Below are 16,860 nucleotides of genomic sequence, written 5' to 3' on the forward strand. Positions count from 1 at the left end.
AACCCACATATCTCGAACACGACCATGGAAAGGGAGGAGCCAGTGCTTCCCTCTGCCGCCGCCACCAGTGAGGAGGACTCTGGGCTGGTGGTGTCCCCTCCCGCGGCAACGCGGTGGCCCACGTTCCAGTGCGACGACGACCTGGTGGTCGCCCCCGACGAGGCCGCCGCCTACCGCGACTTCCTCCGGCCCAGCGGCACCGCCAAGAAGATGCTCATCCAGGCCGTCAAGGACGGCGAGCTCGAAGTGGTCCGCAAGCTCTTCCGCTACTGCGGGGGCCAACAATCGTCGTCGTCGTCGTCATCTTCATCATCGACGCCCGACGTGCAGGTGGACCTGACCGACGGCTACGGCAATTCACTGCTCCACTATGCGGCCTACTACGGCCACGCCCAGCTCGTCGTGTTCCTGGCCCGCGGCGGCGCGACTGTCGACTCCCGCAACAATGTCGGCAACACGCCGCTCCAGCTGGCCTGCGAGGCGGGGCGCGTTGCGTGCGCCGAGCTGCTGGTGAGCCAGTGCGGGGCCGACGTGCGCGCTGCCAACATGACCGGCTGGACGCCGCTGCACACGGCGGCCCACGCCGGGTCGGCCGACTGCGCGCGACTGCTGGTGGAGGCCGGCGGGGCCGACCTTACCCAGGCCCGCACCCGCGGCGGCTCCACCCCGGCCGACTGCGCCAAGGACCACCCCGACGTCCTGGCCTGGCTCGCGAGCTTGGAAGCATAAGAACATTTATTTGCAACATTTCTACATATCTACATATCTACATATTGATATGTAGATAAATTAATATGTAGCCGTTTCAATGGAAGTGTGTTGTCCGTTCAAACGCGGCTGAGGAACGGATTGGTGGAGGCGGGGAGGGGCGGTGGCGGCGGCGGGGGCTGGGGCTGTGGTGGCCGTGGGCCGAACCGGCTGTCGGTTGGGAATCCGTGGGTGTCCGCGAGCAGGGCGGCCCGCCAGCCGTGCCCGAAGGCCGGGCTGGTTGTGAACGGGTGGCGCAGGATCAGAGTCTGCCGGCAGGACCGCGACGCTGGCGACGGTGGCACTCTGCGGCCACACCAAGCAAAGAGTGGGGGAGAAAGTCAGCCAAGTAACACACACATTCACGAGATTCCGTGGTGATGAACGACGTACGGGTGCTCTTCGCTCTTGGCCTTCTTCTGCTTCTTCGTCGTTGTCGTCGTCTTGGCGGTGGTCGTGGTGGGAAGCAGCTCCTGCTCCAGCTCCAGCTCCAGCTTCTCTTCAACATGATCGGCGATCGGTTTCCGCTTCACCCCAGCCTCCGCAGGTCGGCCCTCTCGCTGCTCCTGCTGCTCAACTGCCATTGGCTTTACGGGCGCTGGCGCTGGTGCGGGGTCTCTGGCTGCGGGCTCGGGTCGTGGTGGCTCTGCGGCCCGCGGAGCCGGCGGGGCAGTGGGACTGCGGTGGCTGCTCTCTCGGCCCTGCGCGGCAGTTGGCGCCGGCGGCGCTTGGCCCGCGGCGCTGTCGTCTACGCGCGGGGGCTGGGGCTGCTGGACGGCGGGCTCGTCGGCGAGGCCAGACCCCAGGGGTGGCTCCGGGGGGCTCCTCCTGGTGCTCGGTCAGGTGCGGCCGCAGCGACTGGTGCAGCCGCAGGGCGGCCAGGGCCACCTGCATCGACGTGTGTTGCTCTGCTAAACCCCGAGCGCCACCTTAAGTGTGCGTGTGCGTGTGTATGTGCGTGTGCGTGTGCGGTGGAGCGTGTGCGTCGCGCACGTACCGGTCTGCTCCATGCCGAGCGCGAAGGCGCTGCGCAGCTCCTCGTCCTCCCAATGGCCCGGCCACGCCCGTTTGCCGGCCGAGGCCGAGTTGTTGCGAGCCTTGGCCAGGCGCAGCAGGGAGTCGCATAGGCGGTCGCGCGCAGAGAGTCGCGCGGCGAGGAGCGAAGGCGGGTGGAGGTGCGCGGCGGCCCAGCCGAGGAAGTGCCCGACGGCCGGCAGCAGCTCGAAGCTTCCTCGGGTGTCGGGCGTGACCGCGGCCGCAGCGGCGAGCAGAGTCTCGGCCAAGTGCAGCATCAGCTCCAGCGCCTGCTCGAATGCCTCCGCGTTGTCGGTTTGCCTGCCGAGCAGATCGCCCACCTGCGGCAATACCCAACCTTTGTCAATAACCGCACACACGTGCACCACCGCACACGCACACGCACACGCACACACGTGCATCGCACTCGCACACATACCGAGAATGTGCTGATGGTCATCATGCAGTAGAGGACGCGGTCGGTGAGCGGCGCGGTGCCCAGCTCGACCGTTGCCGCCTGCCGCAGGTAGGCCTCCCACAGCTCATCGAACCGCTCCGGAGCGCTGGGTCGCGGCAAAGTTCAGCTCAGTTCAGTTCAATCAGATCAGCGGCGCACGCGGCCCGCCACACGCCACACGCCACACGCCACACGCACAGGGCATGCTAGTACACGCTAGGGCAGCCGATCGAGGCCTGCAGGAGGAGGAACTTGGGGAGGAGGGCGCTGGCCGGGAGGGTGGGCGGCGTCGGGTCGATGGGCGACTGACGGATCTTCTGGTAGAGCACCGCCAGGTTGTCCCGCGCGGTGGGGAACGGCAGCGGCGTGTTGATGGCCCGCGCGTATCGATAGGCCGCCTCGAGATCATCGCCGTTGTGCGTAGCCACCACCGCCAACTGGTCCACGAAGCACGATAAGCCTTCATTGTGTGCACTTGGCCGTGTGTGCGTGTGTGCGTGTCGTGTGTGTCGTGTGTGTCGTGTGTGTCGTGTGTGCGTGTGTGCGTGCGTGTGCGCGTGTGCGTGTGTACTTGGTTGTGCGCGTTGCCGTTATCGGCCCAGATGCGCACGGCTCGCTTGTAGTGGTTGACAGCTTCGGTGGCCCAGCCAGGCGAGTTGGCCGCGTCTTTGCGGTACCTGGCTGCATCGTTGAGGAGCCGAGACTCAGTGCATCGCTTGGGATGGACGGATAATAATATATAAATAAAGTGAATTAAAATAATACATTAATATGTAAATAAAAGATAAGCAGAAAGAAAGGTAAGGGGCCGAACCCAGGTCGCCCAGTATGACGAGACAGCGGTGGCACGCCAGATAGGCCGGATGCGAGCTGGTCTGTAACACCCCATCGCCTGGCACAGCGCCATCGCGCGCGTAGGTGAGGCTCCCATCCAGCACCACAGCATATCTGTCGCTCACCTCCTGGATATTCAACCAATCAATCAGTCAATCACACACACGGCACACACGGCACACTCACACACACACACTCACACACACACACACATGACACACACGTCACACACACGGCACACACACACACACACACACACACACACACACACACGACAAGCCTTGTGGACCCTCGGGCGCGGCGGGGGAAGATGGTTGACCTGCAGGAGAGCGGCGTAGAAGCGGGAGGATTCGGCGAGGAAGGAACCGAGCGACTCGCTCGCCGCCTTGGCCTCCGCCGGGCTGGCTCCTGACGTTGTTTGAAGCTGCGGCATGTGCGTGTGCGGTGGTGCGTGTGCGTGCGTGAGTGTGCGTGAGTGTGCGTGTGCGTGTGCGTGTGCGTGTGCGTGTGCGTGTGCGTGTGCGTCGGTAAAGAAAAAGAGAGAAAGAACGAGTAGAGCGCGACCGACCTTGCGCAGACGGCGACGGTACTGTTCGATGAGGCGGTAGTGGCCCAGCTTCCATGTGGTCTGGTCCACGTCCTTCTCCACGCCAAAGGCCACGTCCGTCAGCAGCAGCTGGCGGCACGCCTCCCGCAACCTGCACCGCCACCAATGAGTCCTTCCTACGCGGCTCTGCTGCAGCCCAGCGAACACTGCGCAGAGCGGCGGGTGCACGTACCGGTGGCGAGCGGCGTCGAGGGCAGGGCTGGGCGGCAGCAGGGCGGCCCCGCTACTCCGCAACAGCGACCGCAGGTGGGCTTCGGCCTCCCACGCCTCCCTGCTCGACATGCCGCCGGGGGGGGGGGTTAGAAACTGGATGCACCCAAGGGGCAGGCAGGCAGCAGCACAAGATGTGGTTTGCAGGGGGGCAGGTACGCGAAGCAGGCGGCCACCACGTCGACCCCCTCCTCCATCTGTGTCGAACAAAAAGTAAATATAAATCAAAGGCTTTTTTTTTGATTTTTTTTGAATTGTTTGCATTTTTTGTGTTCTTGTGGTTCGTCGGTGGAAAAAAGTGGGTCTTGATCACCACTTGTGGTTGAACTTGATCTTGAGGAGGTACTTGATGTGCACCTGGGCCACGTCGTACACGATCTATCGATGGAACCGCGACGCACAAGTGGGGTCAGTGGTGGTGGGGTGGGATCACGAGAAAGTGAAGAGGGCAAAGGCGTATGGGTACGAATTCGTTGTGGGAGCACGACGACCGGATGCCCGTGTGTTTGGGCGCACCCCGCGGGATCTTCACTCCATTCCTGGGTTGTTGGCGCGTTTGGACAATGTGAAGAATGTGAGTGAACGCCAAATCTTTTGGTTGAGTTTGGAGTGTAGAGCTGGTGTGTCGTGTGTGTGAGAGAGAGAGAGAACCAGAAGATGTCCTGATTGGGGTCGGGCGCGGTGGCGCCGAGGGCCTTGGTCGAATCGGTGCCCGGCTGGGGCTTCTCCATGTACTTGTCGTCGAGCAGCTCGCACATACGGCCCAGCGCGACCTCGTTCAGCAGCATGATACCCTGAGAGTGGGCGCACACGCACGCATGACACGCAACAATCACAGACATGTGAGTCACCGCAGTGGCCGGATCGGTGCCGTGGACAGCCTCAGGCCGTACCGTGGGGGCCTCCTTGGACGTGCGACAGTACGAGGCCGACTTGGAGACACAGTCGGCAAAGTAAACTGTCACATAACAAAATAAATTAGTAAAATGAATTTAAACAACAAAAAATGAGAAAGTGTGGGGAACCGTACTTCCTTTGCCGAAGCGATAACCGGACTTGGGGGCCTCGGGCGGCGCGATACGGAGACCCTGCGAAAGGATACCACCGAAGTTCGAAAGCCGAGAACCCTGCACACACGCACTTGTGCGTTAGCCATCGATCGTGTGCGCACGCACCACCGCACACGCACACACTCACACACGCACACGCAGTGTGATTGGAAAAGGTCGTGAATTCACGTACGTGCCACAGGAGCTGGCGGTTGGTATTGTCCTTCCACGGCGCGAAGAGCTCGTCGGCGCCCACCCTCTTCACCGCGAAAATGTCCTCCACCTCGAGCGTGAAATCGCGGAAGTACTTGGTGTCGTGGCCCTTCTCGCAATACTCCTTGAGCGTCTGTTGTGTGGTATGTGTGTTGTGTGTGGGTCATGTCATGTCATGTCAGTAGCCAGGAATTGGCAGCTAAAGAGAAGGAAATGAAAATAACCTTGTACTCATCGGAGCTCTTGTCGAGCGGCGACATGGCGGTGTTGAGCTTCTTGTAGCAGTCATCCAGCGCGGAGCCGGACGCGCTGTCGCCCTGCAGCAGCGAGGTGGCGATCTCGATGTCCTGCAGCGCCTCCAGCATGTCGACCTTCTTCTTGAGCGTCTCCAGGTTGTCTACACGCACAGAGGGCGAGAATTAAGCCAAGAATTCGAGCCCCGCGTGGCACCGTCGCATGCCACGCATTCCAAGACGGGAAAGTAGTAACATACCGATGGGCTGTGGCCTCTCCTCGCCAAAGTCCTGCGGGATGATGGTGAAGAACTTGTTGGTGAGGTCGAGCAGCCGGGCCTCCTGGTTCTTCTCGCCGCTGTCCAGCACGGCCTGGATCTCGTTGAGCACCTCGAAGCCGTTCTGGATGTTGCGCTTCGTCAACTTGCCTTAAGGTGGCGACGTGACGTGTGCGGTGCGGTGCGGTGGGTGGTGTGAGACCTAATGTCGCAAAAAATTGTGTGGAATGAATGAGCGGCATACCGAGGGGCATCTTCTTGACGTCGATCTCGAGCTCGATGAGGGTGTTCTTCATCATCTCAATGTCGAACATGATCGAGATCAATTGCTGCACGCGAGGGTCGAGCGTGGAACCTGCTCACACGGCACGGTCAGGAATGAGGAGTAAACTGAATGAGGCACCTGCAGCCCGGACAGACTGCAGCGCGCGCCGTAGTGGTGGGTCGTACCGGTGGACTTGGAGACGTCGATGAGCTCAACGTCCTTCTGCTCGGTGCCGTAGTCCAAATCGATGGGGTAGAACTTGCCCGGTTTCTGCTCAATGAAGCCTAACGTAAGCGGTTGCGGGTGCTGAGTGGTTGCGCGCGCGTGCGCGTGCGCGTACCTTTTCAAACGCGTGACGCTCGTCCCAGTTGTTGCCCGACTTTTCGTAGTACAATTCCTTGAATTTTTCAATGGCGTCGGAGCGGTCCTCGTAGTCGTGGCAGGTGTTGGAGCCCGACGTGCCAACTGACCCCAAGAGCATTCAAGTCAGCGTCGCTCGCCATCACAAACCGCCCAAAAGAAAGAAGAAAAGAAAGAAAGCGAAAAAGAAGACGAAGAGGAAGGCGGTACCTCGGCCCCACCTGCGGTAGACGTACCACTGGGGCAGGCGGTCGTGCTCCAACAGCTGAAGGCAGTAGAAACCGTTGCGGCCACGAGGACCCGCGCTGATGTCCGACTGAAATAACATCGTTGGTCAACCAACACGACACACACGACACGCACACGACACACACCGCACACGAGTGGGGTAAAGGTCAGAACGTACGTAGTTGAGCATGGCGTTGTAGATGGTGTCGCCCTGCTCCAGTACGTGCACAAACTCGGCCTTGTCGCAGAAGGCGTCGATAGCGGCCCGACCCTTGCGCACCACCTTCATCCGCCCGGACTCCTTGAACTGCTCCTCCTTCGACTCTGCGTAGCGTTGACACCACCACCCGCCACCACCACACCACCACCCGCCACCGTGAGCCAACAATGTTGGTGTGCCACGGGCGGGGAGCTCAAAAAAGAGTACTCTCGGCCTTGGTGTCGGTCGTGGTGGCGGTCGCGCTCGTGGCGGCGGTGTCCTTGGTCTCCTCCTTCTTCTCCTCGCCTCGCTCGATCTCGCTAAGCGGCTGACGGTAGAGGCTCTGGTCCTCCATCTTCTTCGCCGTGAGGGAGTCGTGCAGGAAGTCCTGACCATTCAAATTGTTGTAAAAAAATAAAAATGAGTATTTGCACGGACGTGACGTCAGCATGACGTAGAGCAGATTGGGGGGGGGAAGGGGACAAACCTCGTTGAGCACGGGGACCTGCTTCTCGATGGCCTTCTTGATGACGTCCTGGTTCTTGGAGATGCCGTCACGGGAGGCCACGATGAAGCGGACGCCCGTATTGACTATAAGACCCACCTTACACGTGTCACTCACAACCCGCATACACACGACACACACCGCACACACCGCACACACCGCACACACCGCACACACCGCACACACCGCACACACCGCACACACCGCACACACCGCACACACCGCACACACCGCACACACCGCACACACCGCACACACCGGGCACGTACGCTTATCGAGGACAGAGCCGCCGTGCTCCTTGATGACCTTGGTCCAGTCGTCGTGGGGCTTGGACAGCTCGCCGAGCAGCACGAATTTGACGCCCTCGAACACGGGACCCGAGGGCTCCTCCTCCTCCTCGGACTCGACCTTCCTCCGCTTGGACGACGTCTGGCTCTTGGCCTCGGACGCAGCGCCACGCTTGGTGCCCTGCCGCCACCGAATTGAATGCGTGTCGTGTCATATCGTGCCGCGCGTGTCGTGTCGTGTCGTGCTGTCGTACCTTGGTGGCGGCCTTGCGCTTCTTGCTGTCGTCCTTCATCTTCCCGGCCCACCACTTGGGGTTCTTCCAGGGGAGACGGTCGACCTCGTCGTCCTTGGCCGTGAACGTGCAGCTGCAACGAACGAAAGAAGCCATAAAAACAGTAAATACGCACACATAACGACACACACGACACCACACGCACGACACACAAGCACGACACACACGACAGTGATGGTGGATTCGTGGTGCGCACCTGCTCCACTCGGTGGCCTTGTGCCGGCAGAGGTAGGCGCCGTCCTCGTACGACAACACGCCCTTCTCGCACTTGGGGCACTGCACAACAAAGAAAAAAAGAAGCGCGGGCGGGAAGCGCGCGTCAGCGGCCTCTTGACATGCGTGCGACCACCTCGTCGCAGCCGACGTACCGTGGGGATGGCGCCCTTGAGCACGCCCTCGGCAATGCGGTGGGCCAAGTCCTGCGCTCCACCCTTGTCGTACTGCGTGCCCCATGGAATTTGAAACATATTAATTCTATTATTTCTAATTATATTTCAACTATTTATTTCATTAAAAATAATAAATCATAAGTCATAAAAATGAAGTAGTAGTGCGGGAAAGGGGTACCTGCTCGTTTTTCTGGAGGACCTGCTTCATTTCGTTGGTGGAGAGCCGGTCGATGATTTTGTCCTTCAGCTCCCACAGCTTGGTGACGTAGTCATCGCCTCCCTCTTCCTCTTCCTCCTCTTCCTCTTCGTCGACCTCCTCCTCCTCCTCTTCCCCATCCTCGCCGCCGTCTTCGCCCGCCTCGGCGAGGGCCTCCCTGAGGCGCTCCTGGAGGTCGGCCTTCCGGCCCCGCGTGTCGAGCTCGCGCCTGCGCAGCTCGGCCTTGAGCTCGTCCACCTTCATGTTGTCCGGGTCGATCGTCGGCGCCTTCTTTTTCTTCTTGACCACGACCTTGGCCTTCTTCTTGGGCGGCTCATCAGACTCGGTCGTCGTCGACGCACTGCTCTCGCCGGCGGCTTCGTCATCGGCCTTGCGCTTGACTGCCGACGAATCGCCCTCGCCGGTGAACCGCTTGATCTTGGGCTGGTCGGCCGGGCGCAGGAGATCGAAGCCCTTGAGCGACGCCGACGACTTGACGTCCTTGCGCTTGTCGAAGAAGCACGACGCGTGGTGCCACGTGTAGTACTCGCCTGCACCCACATAAACCGCGTTATTTATTTATGTAGTTATATTTATCTTATTTTATTTTATTTTTTAAAACGTAAAATAATACAAAAAAACAAAATGAGGCGTGGCTGGGTACCGTCGAACTTGGAGGAAGGCTCGAGGATGCCGATGCGAATGGTGTCCTTCTCGATGTTGGTCTTGCAGTGCACGCATTTGGCCCTGATGGTTGGGTTGTCGTCGTCGCCGACGAGAGAGTGAGTTCACAGTTGCGCACAGAGCGGAGGCGTGGAGTGAGCGTTACCGGCTGCTCTTGGCGTATTCGATCTTGAAGTCGCCGCTGCCCGACGCGCCTGCGGCCGCTGCGCCCGAATCGCCCCCCTTTTCACCTTCGCCGCCGGCGTCGCCACCTGCAGCCGCAGCCGCCGGGGCCGGCTTGTTCTTATCCAGGAATTTCTTGATCTTGGGCTGGTCCGTCGGCCTGCCGTCGGCACCACGAGGGAGGGTGAGAAAAAAATAGATTATATTATATTATATTATTGTTTATATTATTATTAATAATGTTAATAATGGGCGGTACCGCAGGAGGGAGAAGTTCTTGATGGAGTTGGGGTCGTGCACGTCCTTGCGCTTGTCGAAGAAGCACGACGTATGGTGCCACGTGTAGTACTCGCCTGGTTTGTTTAAAATCAAACAAATTATTAACTAATCTAAAATAAATCGCACAGACCGGGAGCAGTGTGTTTGGCACCGTCAAATTTAGAACTGGGTTCGAGGATTCCGATGCGGATAGAGTCCTTATCGATCGCCATCTTGCAATGCACACATTTCGAGCGTGCGCTCTTCGCGTACTCAATAGAGAACGACATCTTTCGCCAATTGTTCGCACAACAAACAAGGAGACAAAAGCTGCCCGGTTGTCCTAATGTTTTTTTCCTCGAAAACTTAAGGTGAAAAAAAAATTAAAGTTGTTCGTATTACCTATTTTGCACAACCCCTCTGAGCCAACACTACACCATTGCATCCAAGGTTGGCAGCATGATGTTTGCCTTCCCTCACCTGCACTGCCACATGACCCAGGCCAGAGAGGCATGCACCACTGTGTGTCGACATGAAATGTCGTATGCAGTGAACGAGTCCCATAACTGGCGTGGACTGGAAGGGGTACAAATGGGGCGGGTGAGCTGCGGGTTCGGCACTATAAACAACTCGGACATCGTTTAGATAGAAGAGTTCAAAGTCTAAAGTCCTGAAAGGACTTGCCGACACTGCTCTGTATTCCCAGAAGCGGTTCGGTTCCCCTTCCAACCAACAACAAAACCCCTTCTCTCACCCAAGTGCAATGTACTGGCTACAAGGCAGTCTCTTCTTGTGTGGTTATGTTTCAAGCAACAACAAGTGAGGATGCAAGGTCACAATGTGGAGGTTGAATCGTTTTTGGGTACACCAGAGGGTTGGACTAGGGGTGGGGCGAAGGGGGCTCAGTAGGGCCTGGGTGGCTGCTGTGGATAGCCACCGGGCTGTTGCGTGGGATATCCCTGCTGCGGAGGTGCGAAGCCCTGGGGCGGGAGGCCGTAGCCCGCCTGCGGAGGCGGCATGCCGCCCTGCGGGAAGCCAGCGGTCGGGCGCTGCTGCTGAGGCGGCATGCCGCCCTGGGGGAAGCCACCGTAGGCCTGCTGCTGCTGCTGCAGGGGCATGCCGCCCTGCGTGGAGGGATAGCCCTGTTGCTGGGGCGGGAAGCCGCCGGCCGGGTGCTGCTGAGGAGGAAAGCCGCCGGTCGGGTGCTGCTGGGGCGGATAGCCGCCGTAGGCCTGTTGCTGGGGCGGATAGCCACCGTAGGCCTGTTGCTGGGGCGGGAAGCCGCCGGGCTGCTGCTGGGGAGGGTAGCCGTAGGCCTGCTGCTGGGGCGGATATCCGTAGGCCTGCTGTTGCTGGGGTGGGAAGCCGCCATAGGCCTGCTGCTGCTGAGGCGGGAAGCCTTGCTGCTGCGGTGGCATCTGCTGGGGAGCGGCCACCTTTGGCCGGCCATCACCAAAGATCACCTGTGCGCCAGCAAAGAGGGAAGAGGAGGCTCATGAGTGATGGGCTCGCGAAAGAAGAGAGAAATGGAGAATGAAGGTACGCGTACCTTGATCTGCAGGGCGGCACTGGAACCGCCCTTGACGGAGTTGAGCGGGACCCACTCCTCGACGGTGCCGGCAGAGGCGTACTTGGCGATGGGGAGCAGGTTGCGAGTGAGGAGGTCGTTGTTGGAGAAGCGGTCCCAGTCGTAGACGTCGACCCGGATCGAGTCGGTGCTGGGGTTGAAGCTGCTCGGGTAGAATGTGAAGGTCTCACCTGTACACCACACCGCACGCACGGCCAAGCTCGTTCATTAGATGGTTGATGTATTAACTTTATACACGCTGTTTTTGGTCTTGGTCTCGTACCCCAGTAGGGAGTCAGGGTCTTCTTAATAGTCTTGGTCTTGTGGGAGACACCGTTGACGTACAGTTCAACATACCTAGAGGAGAGAAAAAAGAAGATTAGTACGTTGCATCGGCGCATGCAACGCTTGCATTGCACACTGTGGTGGATCGAGGTGGGCGGCGTACGGGTCGGTCTTGCCCGTAGCGTCAGCAACCGGCAGGTCTCGCGCCTGTACAACTACGATGGGGGGAGGGGTGATGAGAAATCACACTTTCGTAGATCTGTGCGCGCAGTAGGCTGCAGGGCAAAGCCCCGCCGAGAGTCAACAACACAAGAAGAGTTCACACCAACCTGTAATCTGGAGAGCCATGGCCTGCTGGTGGTGTTGGATGTTTGCTTGGTTTGCTTTTCTTCTTGAACGTTGTCGGGTTGAAGGTCGCTTGGTGCTTGATTAGGTAAAGAGAAAGAGAGAAAAGGGAAAAGGGTCTTGGAAACGCCCTGGACGAGCAGGCCGTCGCCGTAACGACGGCTCCGCGGTCAGGAAGCGAGGGGCACACCGCGACCACGGCCCTTCCATATGTAGGCGCCATCGTGGGTGGCGCTTTTCTTGGTCTTGAGTACGATTCGGCCCTCGCGCCGCTTCTCTCGCTGTGTGAAGTCCCACACGATCAGGTTCTTGTCCTTGCTGCCCGACACGATCCGCCGGGAGTCGAACTGCAAACACATCACCGCGTCCGTGTGTCCTTCAAACCCAAAGAGCGCGCACCACCAGTCAGTGCCTCTGTGGATTTGTTTTGTGTGTGTGTGTGTGTGTGTGTGTGTGTGTGTTGTGTGGTGTCTGGCCTGGCTTACCTTTGAGGGTCGTGAGACATTTGCCGGTGTGCATGTCCCACAGCTTGATGGTCTCATCGAAACCACCCGACGCCATCTTGGAGTCGTCAAACTTGAGGCAGCGCACCCAGTCGGTGTGACCCTTGAGCGTGTGTAGACACTGGCCAGTGTTGACGTCCCATAGTTTGATTGTTCTGTCGTTGGAGCCGCTCATGATCTTGTTTTTGTCGAACTGCAAGCAACGAATCGAATGCGTATGTCTAGATGTTGGGGGCAGACGTCAGACCAAGAAGATGACGCCGCAAGCCCTCTCGGAGGCGTAGCGTACCGCTGGAGCGTCATGGTGCACACGCCGGTTTGCAAGTCCCACACGCGGATTGTCTTGTCGTTAGCTCCCGAGACCAACCGATTGCCCTCGAACTGGAGCGACCACACACGGCCAGTATGGCCCTGCAGTGTCGCCTGTGGACCACGACATAATCCAACACCTATTAGCCGGCAACGATACGAGCGCACCGCACACGAAGTCTTAACGCGAACTAATAATAATCATCATCATGATAAGTACCAGACACTTCCCGGTCACGGGGTCCCAGACTTTGATGGTGTTGTCGGCGCTGCCGGTGACGATGCGATCTTTGTCGTACTGGAGGCTCATCACCGCGTCCGTATGACCAGTGAGCCGCTTGGTGCACTTGATCCCGGCCTCGTCCCCGCTCTGGTCCAAGTCCTGCCACGAATCTGTGCATCGTTCATCATGAGACCGCTAGAACCAAGGGAATGACACACGACACACGACACGCCCACCAACGCACGACGCACACGACACTCAACACACACCTCGGTCTCGGATTTGCCAGATGCGCACAGTTTTGTCGGCGCTTCCAGAAACTATCTTCTCGTCATCGTGCTGGAGGCAGTACACCGAGTCGGTATGCCCTGGGGTGCCCACGCAACAAAAGTGAGTGTTGGCTCGCGATCGTCCGTGTGTGCGCTCGTATCAAAAGACTTGAACGAAAGAAGGAAAAGAAAGACAAACCTGAGAGGGTGTGTTTGCATCGTCGGGTCTTGAGATCCCACACTCGAATCTCCCTGTGCCCGCTGCCGGTGATGATGTTGCGGTTGTCGAACGACAAGCACAGAACGGGACCTGCGACGAGCGTGGGCGGTTAACAACATTCCAGTGCTGTCGTGTCGTCAGACCGGTGAGCAGCAGCAACAGCATACCGGAGTGGCCCTGGACCGTCTTGATGGCGTACTCGCCGGTCTTCCAGTGCCTTTCCACCTTCTGGCGCTCGACGAAGTAGTTCTTCCACGACGTCTCGTCGGTGGGGTACGACGAGCGCTGCTTTCGTCTGCTGGCCCACTTGACACCGTACAGGCGCCGCCACAGCTCGTCGTCATCCGCGAGCTGCTTGTGGTGCTGGTGTGGCCATTGTCAAGTTGGGTGAGCCAGATATTGCAGAGAGAGGGCCTGTGAAAGAGGTGGTACATTGCTAAGGAGGGCGACCGTGTTGAGCTCGCTCTCACTGAGGTAGGACATGATGTGCAGTTCCACCTCTACACGGGCCGCATCAACGCGCGTGAGTAGAAATCCAAAATCAATAAAATAAAATAAAATAAAATAAGAATGCATCAAGTAGAGGCAGGCGGACCTCGAGGCAGCACAGAGAAGTAGCCAGCAGAGGCGGCAGGTGGAGGCACGCTGTGGTCCGCCTGTGCATCACATGAGGCGAACAGCGTTGTAATGGCAATCTTTGATGGAGGTAGTAGGCAGGTAGTAGTAGTAGGCAGGTACCAGGAAGGAGAGGAAGAAGTTGGCCCTGTCGAATTGGATGGAGAGCTCCTCCTCCAGCATTTGAAACATCGAAAGAGAATCGGCAAAATAGGCGTGCACGCAGTTCTCAGATGCGAACTCGGACAGATCCTCCATGAGCGACTTGATGAGCGACACCTTGTGGTGTAGCACCTGAGCCACTCCTGTCAGACCACTCATGATGATCCCTCAGATCCTTCGACGTGTAAGGCCTTTTGATTGCTGAATAATGGAGCTGAACAAGCAACGCGAACAGCTCCAAGTCACCAACACGTCCGTTGCTTCAAGGTGCAAAAGAGCACAAGAAAGTGAAAAAAGACAAAAACAAGCAAGAAAATGGCTTTTGGAATTTGTAGAATGGGTACGGCAAGAAGCCCACTTGATGGCGCCTCGTTGAAATTCCTGCGCCATACAACAACGTTTCTTATTTTCTCTTTTGTATTATTTCACATTTTTTGATTCCACAACGATCGTTTCCACACTGAGAGAATGAGGCGCACCGCTACCCTGCTCAAGACCCGCCCCGTCTCCCACCAGCGACTGTCCACCGCTTCCGCCGGTCTCCTGAAGCCTTCTTCCGCTTGGGCCTTCCTCGCCTCGCGGTCGTACTCCTCCAACGGTAAATCCTCCGTTGGCATTGACCGCCGTCCTTCCCAACGCTTGAACTTTCCTGTCGTCTGATCATCCCATTGAAGCGCAGCGAGAGCAAATTTTCATTTACTTCATTTCTGAACGATTTTTTAATAGTGCCGACGGATCTCAAGTACACCAAGTCGCACGAATGGGTGCGCATGACCAACGGCGTGGCCACGATCGGTATCACTGACCACGCCCAAGAGGCCCTCGGCGAGGTGGTCTTTGTCGACCTGCCCGAGACCGGTGCCACCTACGGCCAGAAGGTGCCGCCCCCTTGCGGCCGCACATTTCAAGCGCGAATGATTCATGAATTTAAATGTGCAGGAGTCGTTCGGTGCTGTGGAGTCGGTCAAGACCGTGTCCGACATCTACGCGCCCGTCGGCGGTGAGGTGGTTGAGGTTAACGCGGTGCGTTTCTTCTTCTTCTTGTAGCCGAGCGCGTTCAGCGAGCTCACCACACTTCTTTCATCTGTGCGAGTAGGACCTCAAGGACAAGGGCTCGGTGAACATCAACAGCGATCCCTACGGCAACGGCTGGATGGTCAAGCTCAAGGTCAGCAACCAGGCCGAGCTCAACGATCTGCTCGACGCCAAGGCCTATGAGGTTCGTTCTTCTCTCCTTCTCTTCAAACCATCATCATCCAGCGTCAACATGTTGGCTCATTCTCACGAGACTTTCCGATGCAGGAGCACTGCGCCTCGGAGGCTCACTAAGCTGCGTGTGGTCGCGTCATCGCGTCTTGTTGAATCGCAAGGTGCACTGATGTCATCGTCACGTAGCACTAATAAACAACTTTTATCTCTCGCCGATCACTCGCCAAGAAGAAAGAAGAACAGTGGACGTAGCAGAACGTACGACAACGTTTTGCTTGTGGGCCACAGCCACACATAAGTATCTGTACAACAACAACAACTGGTTTCTCTCAGAACCACAGGTTGTCTTCTTCGTCTTCATCCTCGTCGTCGTAGTCGCCCTCACCCTCGCCCTGGCTCCACCCCACGGCCTGGTCTCCGACGCCATCGACGAATTCGACCAGGATCTCGCCCTCGGGCGCGACGCCCCAGGTGGCATTGCGTGCGGCGTTCTTCTCCAACGAGAAGGAGACCACGCGGAAGTAGTCCGTGTACTTGCCCGTCCCCCACATCTCCAGCAGTTCGTCGGTGAGCTCCTGCATCCTCCTCTCTCGCCCTGTCCACATCCTTCAGTCACACACACCACACACCACCACACAGTAACCGCACACGCAGACATTCAGTACCCTCGCTCTTCGGAAGGCTGGTGAGCCTGGTGAGTTCCCGCTGGATCACAGCAAGCCGGCGTCGTCCGGCGTCGGCGCTGCTGTAGGCACCGGAGCCCGGCGTATGTTGCGTCTCATCTTGGAACTCATCGTAGTCCAGGTCGGCCAGCAGCCAGCCGCCCCCCACACGCTCCTCTTCCTCGCGGTAGAGCGCGTCCAGGTGGTCTGTCGTTCGTTGTCAGAACGCAGCCACACCATCGCACACGCACCACCGCGCATACCGCACGCAGCGCACGCACCGATTTCGGGAAGAGGGTCGTGGCCAGCGGTAGAGGTCCGTGCCTTGATGGCGTGCACCTTGCGCATGAGGCGGTGAAGAGTCTCGAGCTTCTCCAGGTACAGCTCGCGAGCCTCCTCATAGTCCTCGGCCTGTGCCCACGCTCCTCCGTTGTCGCGGTCTTCGCTCGTAGCTGCGGTCCCGAAGTGCTCCTCCTGGCCCTGGCCCAGACCAGCGCTGCTGCTGTTGCCGTCTGCACCGCCGTCGACCTCGTCCGTAGCAGGTTCGACTTCGCGGTTCGCTTGCCGGGGCTGGCCAGCCTCCGAGCCTTGCGCGGTGCCATGGTCCTCGGCACCCATGCCGCCGCCGAAGTGGTCGTGCTGGCTCTGCCCCTCGGCTACGTAGCGACCAAACGACAGATAAAGATTGATTTGCATCTTGGACAATCGAAGTAGTGGCAAGAAAAAGTACCTGCGAAAGCGGCTGGTGGTAGGTGTGGCGTGGTGTGGGCGAGGTAGTCGACGATGGCCACCATGCGATCGGCCAACGCATTGAAGCGATTGAGAGGTCCTTGCAGCTCCATCACTTGGGCGAGCGTCATCGCCGCGTGAACATCGTAGGCTTCGGCCAGGTCGTCCTCCACGTTTTGCATGGCCGCAAGATGCATGCGGAGGGCGTGCAGACAATCTTCAGATGTGTGGCAATCTACTGCCGTCTCTCCACTCGCTGATGACATGCTTGTGACGAGGAGGCAGGCAACGACC

At 58.7% G+C, this 16,860-nt stretch overlaps 7 protein-coding genes across 7 annotated transcripts; 2 read left to right on the forward strand and 5 right to left on the reverse strand.

The window, feature by feature from the left end:
• Positions 1–24: 24 nt before the first annotated feature.
• On the forward strand, positions 25–729 carry ACA1_173220 (ankyrin 2,3/unc44, putative; the record flags this gene model as incomplete). The annotated part of the gene is made up of 1 exon (XM_004356541.1): positions 25–729. The coding sequence occupies one exon, from the start codon at positions 25–27 to the stop codon at positions 727–729; it is 705 nt and encodes a 234-aa protein (XP_004356594.1).
• Positions 730–827: 98 nt separating this feature from the next.
• ACA1_173230 (uncharacterized protein) lies at positions 828–4,066 on the reverse strand (the record flags this gene model as incomplete). Its single annotated transcript, XM_004356542.1, is given in 12 exon segments — positions 828–1,053; positions 1,141–1,529; positions 1,549–1,655; positions 1,745–2,102; positions 2,201–2,324; positions 2,432–2,655; positions 2,790–2,899; positions 3,033–3,180; positions 3,342–3,453; positions 3,643–3,750; positions 3,832–3,930; positions 4,029–4,066. 12 exon segments carry the CDS (start codon positions 4,064–4,066, stop codon positions 828–830), a joined length of 2,043 nt encoding a protein of 680 aa, XP_004356595.1.
• A 112-nt stretch (positions 4,067–4,178) lies between these two features.
• On the reverse strand, positions 4,179–9,758 carry ACA1_173240 (Poly(ADPribose) polymerase catalytic domain containing protein; the record flags this gene model as incomplete). Its single annotated transcript, XM_004356543.1, has 24 exons — positions 4,179–4,247; positions 4,336–4,408; positions 4,521–4,663; positions 4,763–4,827; positions 4,900–4,996; positions 5,112–5,264; positions 5,356–5,528; positions 5,625–5,792; positions 5,887–5,997; positions 6,093–6,177; positions 6,248–6,372; positions 6,478–6,583; positions 6,674–6,819; positions 6,923–7,082; positions 7,182–7,285; positions 7,469–7,667; positions 7,741–7,852; positions 7,976–8,055; positions 8,148–8,219; positions 8,347–8,915; positions 9,029–9,111; positions 9,194–9,370; positions 9,470–9,563; positions 9,641–9,758. 24 exons carry the CDS (start codon positions 9,756–9,758, stop codon positions 4,179–4,181), a joined length of 3,282 nt encoding a protein of 1,093 aa, XP_004356596.1.
• A 612-nt stretch (positions 9,759–10,370) lies between these two features.
• ACA1_173250 (C2 domain containing protein) lies at positions 10,371–11,668 on the reverse strand (the record flags this gene model as incomplete). Its single annotated transcript, XM_004356544.1, has 5 exons — positions 10,371–10,931; positions 11,018–11,226; positions 11,319–11,392; positions 11,484–11,535; positions 11,650–11,668. The coding sequence occupies 5 exons, from the start codon at positions 11,666–11,668 to the stop codon at positions 10,371–10,373; spliced, it is 915 nt and encodes a 304-aa protein (XP_004356597.1).
• Positions 11,669–11,835: 167 nt separating this feature from the next.
• Positions 11,836–14,125, reverse strand: ACA1_173260 (Fbox domain/WD domain, G-beta repeat-containing protein; the record flags this gene model as incomplete). Its single annotated transcript, XM_004356545.1, has 10 exons — positions 11,836–12,041; positions 12,151–12,389; positions 12,458–12,591; positions 12,698–12,870; positions 12,970–13,068; positions 13,169–13,279; positions 13,357–13,552; positions 13,622–13,689; positions 13,785–13,845; positions 13,928–14,125. The coding sequence occupies 10 exons, from the start codon at positions 14,123–14,125 to the stop codon at positions 11,836–11,838; spliced, it is 1,485 nt and encodes a 494-aa protein (XP_004356598.1).
• Positions 14,126–14,434: 309 nt separating this feature from the next.
• Positions 14,435–15,295, forward strand: ACA1_173270 (glycine cleavage system H protein; the record flags this gene model as incomplete). Its single annotated transcript, XM_004356546.1, has 5 exons — positions 14,435–14,564; positions 14,693–14,844; positions 14,906–14,989; positions 15,063–15,185; positions 15,269–15,295. The coding sequence occupies 5 exons, from the start codon at positions 14,435–14,437 to the stop codon at positions 15,293–15,295; spliced, it is 516 nt and encodes a 171-aa protein (XP_004356599.1).
• Positions 15,296–15,504: 209 nt separating this feature from the next.
• Positions 15,505–16,832, reverse strand: ACA1_173280 (uncharacterized protein; the record flags this gene model as incomplete). Its single annotated transcript, XM_004356547.1, has 4 exons — positions 15,505–15,770; positions 15,841–16,044; positions 16,119–16,493; positions 16,568–16,832. The coding sequence occupies 4 exons, from the start codon at positions 16,830–16,832 to the stop codon at positions 15,505–15,507; spliced, it is 1,110 nt and encodes a 369-aa protein (XP_004356600.1).
• Between the last annotated feature and the right edge of the window lie 28 nt (positions 16,833–16,860).

The sequence above is a fragment of the Acanthamoeba castellanii genome (genome assembly GCF_000313135.1).
Source record: "Acanthamoeba castellanii str. Neff unplaced genomic scaffold scf7180000084741, whole genome shotgun sequence".
NCBI lineage: Eukaryota > Discosea > Longamoebia > Acanthamoebidae > Acanthamoeba > Acanthamoeba castellanii.